General features: G+C 42.4%; 1 protein-coding gene across 8 annotated transcripts in view; it reads right to left on the reverse strand.

Annotated features, from left to right (window-relative positions):
- Positions 1–12,861, reverse strand: part of LOC138748873 (meiosis inhibitor protein 1) — a 187,836-nt gene that overhangs the window by 93,984 nt on the left and 80,991 nt on the right. For 7 of the 8 annotated variants that reach the window (XM_069909734.1, XM_069909738.1, XM_069909736.1 and 4 more), the window contains 4 exons: positions 6,880–7,014; positions 3,886–4,006; positions 832–923; positions 58–199 (listed from right to left, as the gene is read on the reverse strand). In XM_069909734.1, coding sequence (XP_069765835.1) covers positions 58–199; positions 832–923; positions 3,886–4,006; positions 6,880–7,014 — 490 coding nt within the window. The remainder of the gene's footprint in view (positions 1–57; positions 200–831; positions 924–3,885; positions 4,007–6,879; positions 7,015–12,861) is intronic. The other variant, XM_069909737.1, reaches the window with a different exon arrangement.

The following is a 12,861-nucleotide window of genomic DNA, read 5'->3' on the forward strand; positions in this document are numbered from 1 at the left end:
TTAATTGAAAATAATTGTTAATTTATTTATAAATACAAAAATATTTACTTTCCTTACCATTACAATTGGGATGCACAAAGTATCACAAACCATCAGGAGGAACTTTGAGAAATTCTCTAATGCATTCTCACTTGCAATACCAGGAGATGTGAAAGCATTTTCTTGCATTGAAGGATCCTTCTGACAATCAACTGCTAACCTACAAAATAATAGTTTGAGGATAATTACAGACTTGAAATCACAAGCAGAATCAAAAAGAAGTACAGAGTTATATTTTGGCAGAGAAAACTCAGTTTTGTGCTGCATCACACATTATGAATACTGGCTTTTTAATCTACCCCAGACGTTAAATTGAGAAGAAACCTAATACTTCTGAACCACAGCAGTTATCCAATTCTTATTTGGCGTCTATATCGTATGACAATAAACAAATTTTTAGCAGTTCTCAGCACAGCAAACCCGACCAATCTCCCCCCGCCCCACCCCCCGTTTCCTTCAACTTATTCTCTATTGTATAGAACCCTAGGCACAAGAATACTGATCAGATCTATCTATTGACCAGAACTGGTCACAAAAACCTCACTGCAGACTTCCAACCATTTAAAAGACAAAACCTAACCTTGCTTTTTAACCCCTCTGTAAAGTCAACCTGTTGAGTAACCTCTTAAGTTTGTGCACCCCTTTAAAATAATTTGCAAAGCCTATGCTCACTGGGCTACTTAAGTTTTTTTTAAATAGATTTTTTTATTGATAAGTTGTGGGTAGTGTTGCAATGCTGGCATTAATTCAATTTTTAAAGGTCCACATGATGAAGATTTTTATATGAAGTACCTGCAAGCGTTAAGAAAGGCCTCTAAAGTGCTAAGCAGCAACTGCCCATGTTGTGAAAAATTTTTGTTTTGTTCTTTTTTCACAGAGTGACTCTAGAATAAGGAAACAATAGATAGTGATTAAAAGTGGAGCATGGGAAAGCAATTATAATTATCATTAAAAATGATCATTTACTCTATCTTGAGGATAAAAAGACTTGCTGCAAACTGCTAACCAAGTGGATGCAGAAAATAAATAATTACACACTGCTGATTCCAACTTTTCACATTCAAAAAGAACTGGTCTTGAACAGTTTAATTAGGAGAACTTTAAAAATCAGTAGCTCCTGTCAACGATAACTGATAATGTTACATGAAGGTGTTTCTGTATCACTGTTAGAATGTATCACATTGTGAATGTAAACATACCAACATAAGATGCAACAATGAAAGAATCTATGACTAAATAAATATCTGCAGACCTTGATCCAATTATCCACTCTACTCAAAACGACTGCAACTGAAAAATAACTCTTGGATTTCACTCATGAGACCACTGACAACAAACTTGAGATGTTTGTGGGTTGTACATTAATTATTTTTTATAACATTTTTGATAAATTTATGTTCATTTGGTATCCAAAACATGGCAACCTTTGGGAATCAGAAATCATCCTCATTAAATTTGCAGGTCATGTTACCCATTCTCTTCTGTCACCATACTTGCTGGATGCATCAAAGTGTGTTATGGGAGCTGCTCTACACAAGGTCAGAGGATGTTAGAAGGTGGTGAACATCACTCAGAACACCTGTATAACTTTCTTCCTTTCCATGGACTCCAACTATATCCCTCACTGACTAGGAAAGGAAGCCAATATACTGAAAGACCCATCACATTACAGATGCAGTCTTTTCTCCCTCCTCCCAAGGCTCAAGAGTGTGAAAGTATACACCAAAATCAATTTCTACCCTGCAGTCATCAGGCTCTTGAATGAACCCACAACAATGCTATCATGCTGCCCTTGCTTGGTAGTAATTGATATTTCTTTTCATTGTAAATCTTTATATTATAAATTGCATTTATAATAATGTTCATGGCTACATGAACATTAGATAACCTGACAGACTGATTGCAAACACCCCTTCTCATTGCACAAATATACATTTGGCAAATTAACTCTAACCTTAACATGTTCATAACTGTACAAAACCTTGTTGAATCCATCAGGAAGTACCAGGATATAAAAAAGGTACTGATTCCAGATAGTTCAGGCATTCAAATCACAAGCTCCCTGTACATTAACATTGTTACTGTCTTCCGGCCAAATAAATGGTCAGTCCACAGATTAAATAGCAACTACAATGTGTTTAAATTGACCTTGGGAGTCAGTCAAATGGAGCAATCATGAAGCCATGTTCTTTAATAATGGCTTGAGCCTGATTCTCCATCAGCTTGGCTCAGCGTTCAGAGTACTGGTTTTGTAAACCAGGGGTTGCAAGTTCATTCCTCACTGGGGCCTAATCTCTGTGAGGGGCGCTGGACAGAGTGGTGACTCTCTGTCTTCCTTACATCAGACAAAGTTTAAAAATTTCATGTATGTTACAAATGTAATATTACATGACATTAATGGAACCCTTTATCGTGGAGTCTTCCTTCATGCTGGGATCTGATTTGGAGGACATTTAACTGGAATTGACTTGAGGAAACAGCCAAGGTAAAGCAAAAGTTGGTAATGCTGGAGTGGCATTTCGTTTTGATGGCAAGCATGAACTCAGTCATCGTGTGAGATGTTCTTGTTGCTGTATATGCCAGAGGTGTGACCCATTCTTAACCATGTACCATGGCATTTAACCAAGTCATCTTCCATTTCATCTGAATAACATGGATGAAGAAATTTTGTTTTGCCTTCATACTTTTGGTCACCTTTGTGTGTAGCTGCATCAAGCTGGATGTAGAATATTCACCATTAGCATTGCCCAGCACCTCTTAGTCAGAGAAAGAGAAGCAAGAGAGTCCTTTCAGAGTCACTGAGTGTCTGTGGGTTCACCTTCAGCACGCCCGCAGTTTCTGCAGCCGCACAAGACTCCAGTTCAGTTTAAACCATCAGTAACCTGAACCCAGATCCACATTTCCAACGTGATGGGGAAGCTTTCAGCACCCAGGAACCTTTCTTTGCCACAGAATTCTCTTAAATTCCAGCTCCAATACCTGGTTCTCATGAGCCAGTCTCCAGCAGCCCGCAGCCTGGTGCAGATCCTTTGGCCTCAAGTCACCAGCAGCCCACAGCCTGTGTTAGTTCCTCACCCATGTTGACAACAGCTCCCTGGCTGCGTGTGTCCTTCAGTTGCAGAGCCCCTTGCTGGCCCACCACCTTAGGGTTGTCTCCTCCTTCTCCCCATTAATGGGGCCCTGCCAGTCCTCTGCTCCCCCAGTCTGCAAACCTTCATAGGTACTGCTGAGCTTAGGCACCACCATCTTGGGCCCAGACCCTGCAGTTGCAAGATTTTAAATAAAACAATGAACTGTTCGCTTCTTGCTCTCCCTAGGTCCACACCAGTGGCAGCACTGCTGTTTCAGCAACTCCAGAAGCGCTGCCATATTTTTTGAGCCCAGGGTTGCTGGGAGGTGTGGGTTCAGGAAATGGTCTGTGATCACTGATCAAATACAGATGGTTAAGTCAGCAGATCTTAGATGCAAATACAGGACACTTGCCTTTTGTCACCAGCTGCTCACTTCATTTAACTGCCAATTTTCAAGCCCTGGCAATCATTACATTTAACTATAGTAGTATGCAATACATTATGTGCATAATATCATTAAAAAATAAAAACTCATGGGTGTGAGGGTGATCTAGCTGCGACATCTGTCACCCCATTGATCGCTAGGGATGATTCGGCTGATCTAGCTGGTAGGTGGGTGTCACCTTTCTATCACACTCCATGTGCGTCCCTCCCAAAGCTCAGTCGCAGAGGATAGCCCCCTAGAAGAGGGCCGCTCCACCGGTCTAAGGTATATGACATAGCTATTCCCCTGTTAATCTAAACCTCAAAAAAAATTTTTTTTAACTCACATTACCTCTTTACTCCTAATTGTGTCACCTTGAGAAGGTAGTGGAAGATCAGCACATCGCAATAACATTGCTTCAATAACCCTTTGCAGTTCCTGGTACTGTACAGGTACAGCCAGATGATCCTTCCTAAGTATTTAAAAAATATTAATAATATCACAGTACACATTTGATTTTAATTTCATCCATTTCATTTTGTAGTTGATTATAGTTGATTCAATAAAATACTCAAACTTTCAAATGTGTTTTATCATAATCTAATCTTGAATGCTTAACCTCTGAAATACCTCAATAACTCCTGCAATCTATTATCCCAAGTTCCTTGTACACAAACATTTAATCAGAAACAAGACTAAGAATGTACAGTATACTCTCTATCTAGTACAAAAAGGTCTGGATTTCCCAAAGACATTGCTAGTCCAATGGCTGATTCTTATCAAGAAAGTTAAACTGCCTTGAGTAGAGTGTTAATTTGCTGCTTTAAAATGATTTTCGAGGCAGTCCTGTAGCATAGCAAGGAATTGCTGCAAAAAAGCAGGTATTTTAACTTTTAAATTGATCCACTTTGGATTATTTTTGATTCAAGTGCTCCTCCCACCTTCACAACATTTCAAAGTGTTGAAGTCAGCCCATGAACAGCATTTCATTCACACCAAGAGAAACATCAACTGGTGCTGGAAGATAATCAATTCTTTGGTCTGCCTAAAACTTGTTGGTCTTCTAGCGCTAAGAAATGTCTATAAATAAATACTATTTCAGAAAATAGAACAACATGTTCATTGTAGCTTTCTCAGAAAGGACCACAATTTGAGGTTCAGCTGTACAAAGTAGCTGGGTTCTATGTTAAGCACTTAGTAAGTGTACGTTGAAAAGGAAATAATGTGGCAATGATTTATTAAGAACAGAATTTACTGATTTAATGTACTGATTTGATGACAGAATATCAGGCAGATGTACTCACTATATTTTATTTACTTTATATATACTTTTGTGTATAAAATGTACTTTAAATAAAGAAAAGTATTCTATTATCCTTCCCTTCCAAGATTGACTTAACAGTACATTTCCGATGATCTGACATGCTCAAGACCGGATATGTATCAATTAATTGCATTTTTTGGATAACTGAGAAATGGCTTTAAGCAGCCCAGTAGCATCAGCAGAAAACTTGCATCAGCCATGGCCAATCCCCGAAACCTCCCCACCACCATCACCAAACCTGTCTGGGAGCCCGAGGTCCCCACTCAGATCCAAGATACCTCCCCACCACCATCACTGAACCTGCCCGGGAGCCCCAGGTCCCCACTCTGATCCCAGACACATCCCACCCCTGTCACTGATCTTGCCTGGGAGCCCAAGGTTCTCTCTCCTGCTACCGCCACCCCCCCTTCCCCTGTTCGACTTGCTGCCACCAACACTAACCCCCTCCTCCCCATACCGTCCGACAATGCTGAAAAATCCCCCGAAGTTACCCTGATGTCCCCCGATTAGATTTGTTCTGACGCCGACTCTGGGGACAGTGGAGAACCAAGTACAGTGGAGGGTACAGAAGAAATGGAAAGAGAGAGGGGAGGGAGTTACCTGAAATAGGACAATCTCCCCATGTGCTGCCTGACCCACCGACATCCTCCAATTGCTCACTGATGTTACCAAATTGGTGCTAACTGCGTGTCAGAGCCACACTTGAGTACGTTGGGTGAAATTTTTTTTTCAACTTGTGACGTCATGTTGGCACTGAAATTTTTTTTCAGATAACTGAGAATTTCAGTTAAGTGGTTTTCATATAATCCGATAATGAAGCAATATCACAAGCAGCTTGCTCATATAGTATAGAGCGAGGAAAAAAATGATGCAAGCTTTGGTGCTCTCAGTGAGGGCACAACTTACCTGAAACTCCTAATCAAATTTTCTTCACAAAGTATTTATCCCAAAATATGTGTAAGCAAGATGGGCCCAAGGGCCTGTTTCTACACTGCATGACCATGACTCTACATATGTGTGAAAAAATATATTTCCTTAATTATCAGACATTACGAGCAACAACAAGTGGTGCCTGAATGTGCTGACACTTTAAGGTGATTAAAGCCTATTAATCACGATTCTCTGTCTGATTGTGGTTAATTAGTGTACACAGCCTCTATATCAAGGACCCTCACCACCCAGGCTATGATCTCTTCTCACTGCTACCATCAGGAAGGAGGTACCTGAAGAAGAACACCAAAATAGCTTCTTCCTCTCTGCCATCAGATCTCTGAATGAACAATAGACTCAACCTCATTTTCACTCTTCAGCACTAATTTATTTATTTTAAAAATGTAATTTATAGCAATATTTGCACCTGTAACAGTTCATCAAAATTACAGAACTTGTGATATATTCAAGACAATAAATTCTGATTCTGAACAAAGGATTTATGTGGCTAAGTATGTAAATCACTCATAACAATGAAAATATTATCAAAACGAGAATAGCAAAAGAGCACTGAATACAGAAAAGTTTCAATTGTACAGACTGCATTAAATACAATCTAGAATATGCCATTCAATTCTAGACATAGTTATTATGTTATGAGAGTTTTAAAATACCAAAGGTTATAAAAGGTTAAATGGTGCTCACAGCTTTATAAACATGATTTGCATTCCTTTCAAGGTGGATGATTATTTAATAAAGATGGATAATATTTGATAGGGTAGATATCAGAAAATAATTTTCCCTTGTTGGGAAGCAAAACATGGACACATAAAAATCAGATATTGCAGATTTAGAACTCTTCCAAGTTTGTGGTTGCTGAACCAATTGAATTTTCAAGACAGAGGTAAATATTTCTGTTAAGTCACTAGGACAGAGATAAGAGTGATGAATGGGGATGAAGTACAAATCAGCGAAATTCAAGTTCAAGAGGCTGAATTCACAACTCATATTCTTATGAAAAAGACCTACAAATGCCTCTGATCTTCCTTTACTTGAAACAAACCTCTATTAAGGAAACCACATCTACTTACCAAAGGAAAGCTGCTACACTACTGGCAGCTTCAGTCACAACTTTGAGACTGGAGCTGGTCACTGCATCGTGTAATACAACAACTGCTTCATGCCAAATAGCAAGATTCATGAACAACTTTAATCCTGATGGTTGTCTGGAAAACATACATTTGTCATTTAACTTTCACTTACACATTTTAAATGAATTATAACTAATATTTTTGAAGTACAATAAGTTCTTGAATGCAGGTTTTCAACATAAAAATTTGCCCTCTTTGCAAAGGAACTATTAAGGTGGCAAATTCATCCTAAAGACTCCAGAGACAGATCACTGTGCATCATTTCCAAATTGTTGCTTCCAGCATGGTTTTTAGAATTGAGCTAAACAAATAACAGTAGATTGTGGGGTTCACATTAAAAAGGCTACATTTTATGCAGTGTGGTGAAACCCACTATAGTACATATTCATTATATGTAAATTGCATGACCTTTCCTGATTGATCCTGCTCTCACTGGCCAGCTTGTGACTCCTTTACGTTCTTCCCCATAAAGGCTGTCATGCTACAAGCCTGCCTGCACTTTGAGTCCAGGTCAGTGTGAGTGACCAACAGAGATGCTGTTGCACATAAAAGCCTTCAGTTTCAGCAAGTTAGTCTTCGTGCAATTGATTGTTCGTCATGCAGTATTGTGTTTGATGAAGTGGCAATTACTAACAGAATTATATGCCTCAGATTTCAGATTTATTGACAGAGTACATATATGAAATCACATACAACCCTGAGATTCTTCTTTCTGCATGCCTGCTATTACATACAAGTTTCTGAGGTTATGAGCACAGTTATAAGAAAAACAACCAACTGAAAAACCTCACAAAGATAAGCGTATACAGAGCCGTTGTCATACCCACACTCCTGTTCGGCTCCGAATCGTGGGTCCTCTACCGGCATCACCTACGGCTCCTAGAACGCTTCCACCAGCGTTGTCTCCGCTCCATCCTCAACATCCATTGGAGCGCTCACACCCCTAACGTCGAGGTACTCGAGATGGCAGAGGTCGACAGCATCGAGTCCACGCTGCTGAAGATCCAGCTGCGCTGGATGGGTCACGTCTCCAGAATGGAGGACAATTGCCTTCCCAAAATCGTGTTGTATGGTGAGCTCTCCACTGGCCACCGAGACAGGTGCACCAAAGAGGTACAAGGACTGCCTAAAGAAAGCTCTTGGTGCCTGCCACATTGACCACCGCCAGTGGGCTGATAACGCCTCAAACCGTGCATCTTGGCGCCTCACAGTTTGGCGGGCAGCAACCTCCTTTGAAGAAGACCGCAGAGCCCACCTCACTGACAAAAGGCAAAGGAGGAAAAACCCAACACCCAACCCCAACCAACCAATTTTCCCCTGCAGCCGCTGCAACCGTGTCTGCCTGTCCCGCATCGGACTGGTCAGCCACAAACGAGCCTGCAGCAGACGTGGACTTTTACCCCCTCCATAAATCTTCATCCACGAAGCCAAGCCAAAGAGAAGAGATAAGTGCCATTTCAGATGGCTGTATAGAGCACACTAGAAATGGGTCCAAAAAAATCTAATTGACATTTTAAAGACTTGGCCATGAAGAAAGCTTTTACAAAAGCTGCTTTCAAAGCTGATGACACACAAAGGATATTTGAATCATTTGACGAACTTTGACAAAACAGAAAAGGTAATAATTTACAAGTCTGGAGGTCAAGAGGTATAGGTACCTTTTAAAAGAGTGTTTAAGAGATCATGGGGATAGTGGGATTGGAGAAACCTGGTAGACCAGAGCAAAAAAGGCACATTTCAGATAATGGCAACCGGGATCAAGTGAATCTCTTGAGGAGCATGGGAATGTAAAGTTAATTGAGAAAACAGAAGGGCAAAGAACATATTTGAAATAGCTCTGGCAGACAAGGTAATAGAAAATTCAAATAGATTCTGCAGGTATAGTAAAGGCAAAAGAGTAACTAGGAAAAAATAGGGCCCATTAAAGTCCAACATGAGAATCAATGTGCAGAGTATTTTTCAGCTGTATTTACATGGAGAAAGACATGGTTGCTACAGAACTCAGGAAAATTGATTGTGATTGTGGTGTACTGTTAGCCAGAATCAGACACACACAAGGTAAGACTGTATAACAGGCTTTAATCCACAAAGACTTCCACAAAGCCAGGCTGGCTATGGCTGCAGTAACTCTGAGTGAGGCCTCGGGAGGCCGGCGCAGGCTTATATCCCAGAGGGTGATTGGCACCTGACCGGGTGAGGCTTGATCCATTCAGGCCGACTGATTGACAGCCGGCCAGGTGTTGTCCTGTCCCCTTACACTCCCGCAGGTACAGAGGTTGCTCCCTGCAGTAGGCTGGTGGTGTACCACCACAGTGATGTCTTGAAAAGACTCAACATTACGCAAGACATTGTTGCTAGAGGTCTTAAACTGTATAAAGGTAGATAATTCACCAAGTCCTAATCAAATTTATCCAAGGACTTCATGGAAAGGTGGAAATGAAATTTTGAGAGCCCTGGCAGAGATATTTGTATCATCATTAGCCAAGGGAGAGGTGCAGGAAGACTGGAAGATGGCTAGTGTTATGTCTTGATTTTAAAAAAGGCAGCAAGGGAAAGCCAGGGAACTTCAGACCAGTAAGCAAAGTGATGTACAAGTTTTTGGAGGGGATTCTAAATGTCTTGCACGTGTTTGTAAAGACAAGGTCAGATTGGGATAGTCAGGTTTGTTTGTGGAATATCATGCCTTGTGAATTTGACTGAGTTTAGAGGAGATGACCAAGAAGATTGATGATGGCAGAACAGTAGATTTTACCTACGTGGAATTTAACAAGGCCTTTGACAAGGTTCCACATGGTAAGCAGTCTAAAAGGATGGGCTCCAGGGCAAGCTGGCCAATTGACTACAAAATTGGCCTAACGATAGGAGGAGGCCAAGGATGATGATAGAAGGATTCTTTATCAGACCAGAGGCCTTTGACAAATGCACAAGGATTCTGTGGTGGGATTACTGTTGTCATCATCACTGATCTGAACGAGATTGTAGATGGCATGGTTAGTAAGTCTGTGGATGACACTAAAATTAGAAGTATAGTGGACAATCAGGAAGGTTTTCTATGATTACAGAATATCTTCATCAACTGAATCATGGGGAACATAGATAAGATACATAGTCATATGCTGGAACAATCTAAAACTAGAGAGCATCGGCAAGATTTTTCCAAAGAGGGCTCTATATATATAATATATATATATATATATATATATATGGAACGCTCTATCAGTGCAAGTGGTAGAGATGGGTAGAATTACAGCAATTAAAGGACATTTGGATAATTACATGGATAGGAAAAGGTCAACTACAGACAAATAGGACTAGCTCAGATGGATCACTTGGTTGGCATGGATCAGTTGGGCTGAAGAACCTGTTTCCATACTATATAGCCCTATGACTTCAATGGTAAAGACACAAATAAAGGGAGCCATAATCTACAATCCAACAATATTACTTCAGTCAAGGCCAGAACAGACCAACAACATATCATTGTTTAATAATGGGAACCAAGACTGTGCTCCCCGAAGCTCTTGTGGGGTCCATCACTTTCTACTCTTATACTTAGCACAACTTCTTGATTGCATTGTAAAATTACTTCAGAGAGATGTAGTCATGTTTTAGATTAGTGATTCCCAACGTGGGTGCTGCCCCCCCCCCCCATGGGTGGTGGAAAGATCCAAGGGGCAGTGAAGAAAAAGGGGACATTCCAAACCTTCAATCTTGTTATTATTCAGTCTGCTGTAAAGGTTAATGAAGAAGCCAGGCCAGAAATCTACTGGTCAGGCTCAGGGTGGCAATAGTGCTCAGAGCTGCCACTAACCCCTTCTCAGCGCCACCACTACCCCCTCCCACCCTGCTCAGTTCTGCCACTAAACACTCCACCACACTCATCACCAAACCAGCCCTCCTGCTCAGCATCACCACTAACCCCTTTCCCTGGAGGTCAAGGTGGCAGCACTAAATGCACTTGCCAGCCTCGATGGTATTTAGAAGAGCACTACTGCTGAATCTGGAGAAGGGTTCAGAGAGCTCATTGCTGTATCTGACCCGACCTTGTTGGTTTTCGTGCAGTTGGATAATCATGTTGAGGAACTTTGGGGGACATCCGATGCGCTCTAGTATTTGCCAAAGCCCTTTCCTGCTCACGGTGTCGAAGGCTTTGGTGAGGTCAACAAAGGTGATGTAGAGTCCTTTGTTTTGTTCTCTGCACTTTTCTTGGAGCTGTCTGAGGGCAAAGACCATGTCAGTGGTTCCTCTGTTTGCGCGAAAGCCGCACTGTGATTCTGGGAGAATATTCTCGGCGACACTAGGTATTATTCTATTTAGTAGAATCCTAGCGAAGATTTTGCCTGCAATGGAGAGCAACGTGATTCCCCTGTAGTTTGAGCAGTCTGATTTCTCGCCTTTGTTTTTGTACAGGGTGATGATGGTGGCATCACGAAGATCCTGAGGCAGTTTACCTTGGTCCCAACAAAGCTTGAAAAACTCATGCAGTTTGGCATGCAGAGTTTTGCCGCCAGCCTTCCAGACTTCTGGGGGGATTCCATCCATACCTGCTGCTTTGCCACTTTTCAGTTGTTCGATTGCCTTATATGTCTCATCCAGGGTGGGAACCTCATCCAGCTCTAGCCTTAGCTGGAGCTGGAGCAGGGCGGAATCTTGGACTGAGCGGTTGGCACTGAAAAGAGATTGGAAGTGTTCTGACCATCGGTTGAGGATGGAGATCTTGTCGCTGAGGAGGACTTTGCCGTCTGAGCTGCGCAGCGGGCTTTGGACTTGGGGTGAGGGGCTGTACACAGCCTTTAGAGGCTCGTAGAAACCCCTGAAGTCGCCAATGTCCGCACTGAGCTGTGTTCGTTTGGCGAGGCTAGTCCACCACTCATTTTGGATCTCCCGGAGTTGGATCTCCTTCTCCATTAACAATGGCGTGAAGCAAGGCTGTGTTCTCGCACCAACCCTCTTTTCAATCTTCTTCAGCATGATGCTGAACCAAGCCATGAAAGACCCCAACAATGAAGACGCTGTTTACATCCGGTACCGCACGGATGGCAGTCTCTTCAATCTGAGGCGCCTGCAAGCTCACACCAAGACACAAGAGAAACTTGTCCGTGAACTACTCTTTGCAGATGATGCCGCTTTAGTTGCCCATGCAGAGCCAGCTCTTCAGCGCTTGACGTCCTGCTTTGCGGAAACTGCCAAAATGTTTGGCCTGGAAGTCAGCCTGAAGAAAACTGAGGTCCTCCATCAGCCAGCTCCCCACCATGACTACCAGCCCCCCCACATCTCCATCGGGCACACAAAACTCAAAACGGTCAACCAGTTTACCTATCTCGGCTGCACCATTTCATCAGATGCAAGGATCGACAATGAGATAGACAACAGACTTGCCAAGGCAAATAGCGCCTTTGGAAGACTACACAAAAGAGTCTGGAAAAACAACCAACTGAAAAACCTCACAAAGATAAGCGTATACAGAGCCGTTGTCATACCCACACTCCTGTTCGGCTCCGAATCATGGGTCCTCTACCGGCATCACCTACGGCTCCTAGAACGCTTCCACCAGCATTGTCTCCGCTCCATCCTCAACATCCATTGGAGCGCTTACACCCCTAACGTCGAAGTACTCGAGATGGCAGAGGTCGACAGCATCGAGTCCACGCTGCTGAAGATCCAGCTGCGCTGGATGGGTCACGTCTCCAGAATGGAGGACCATCGCCTTCCCAAGATCGTGTTATATGGCGAGCTCTCCACTGGCCACCGTGACAGAGGTGCACCAAAGAAAAGGTACAAGGACTGCCTAAAGAAATCTCTTGGTGCCTGCCCCATTGACCACCGCCAGTGGGCTGATAACGCCTCAAACCGTGCATCTTGGCGCCTCACAGTTTGGCGAGCAGCAACCTCCTTTGAAGAAGACCGCAGAGCCCACCTCAC

This window comes from Narcine bancroftii, chromosome 13 (genome assembly GCF_036971445.1).
Source record: "Narcine bancroftii isolate sNarBan1 chromosome 13, sNarBan1.hap1, whole genome shotgun sequence".
Taxonomy (NCBI): domain Eukaryota; kingdom Metazoa; phylum Chordata; class Chondrichthyes; order Torpediniformes; family Narcinidae; genus Narcine; species Narcine bancroftii.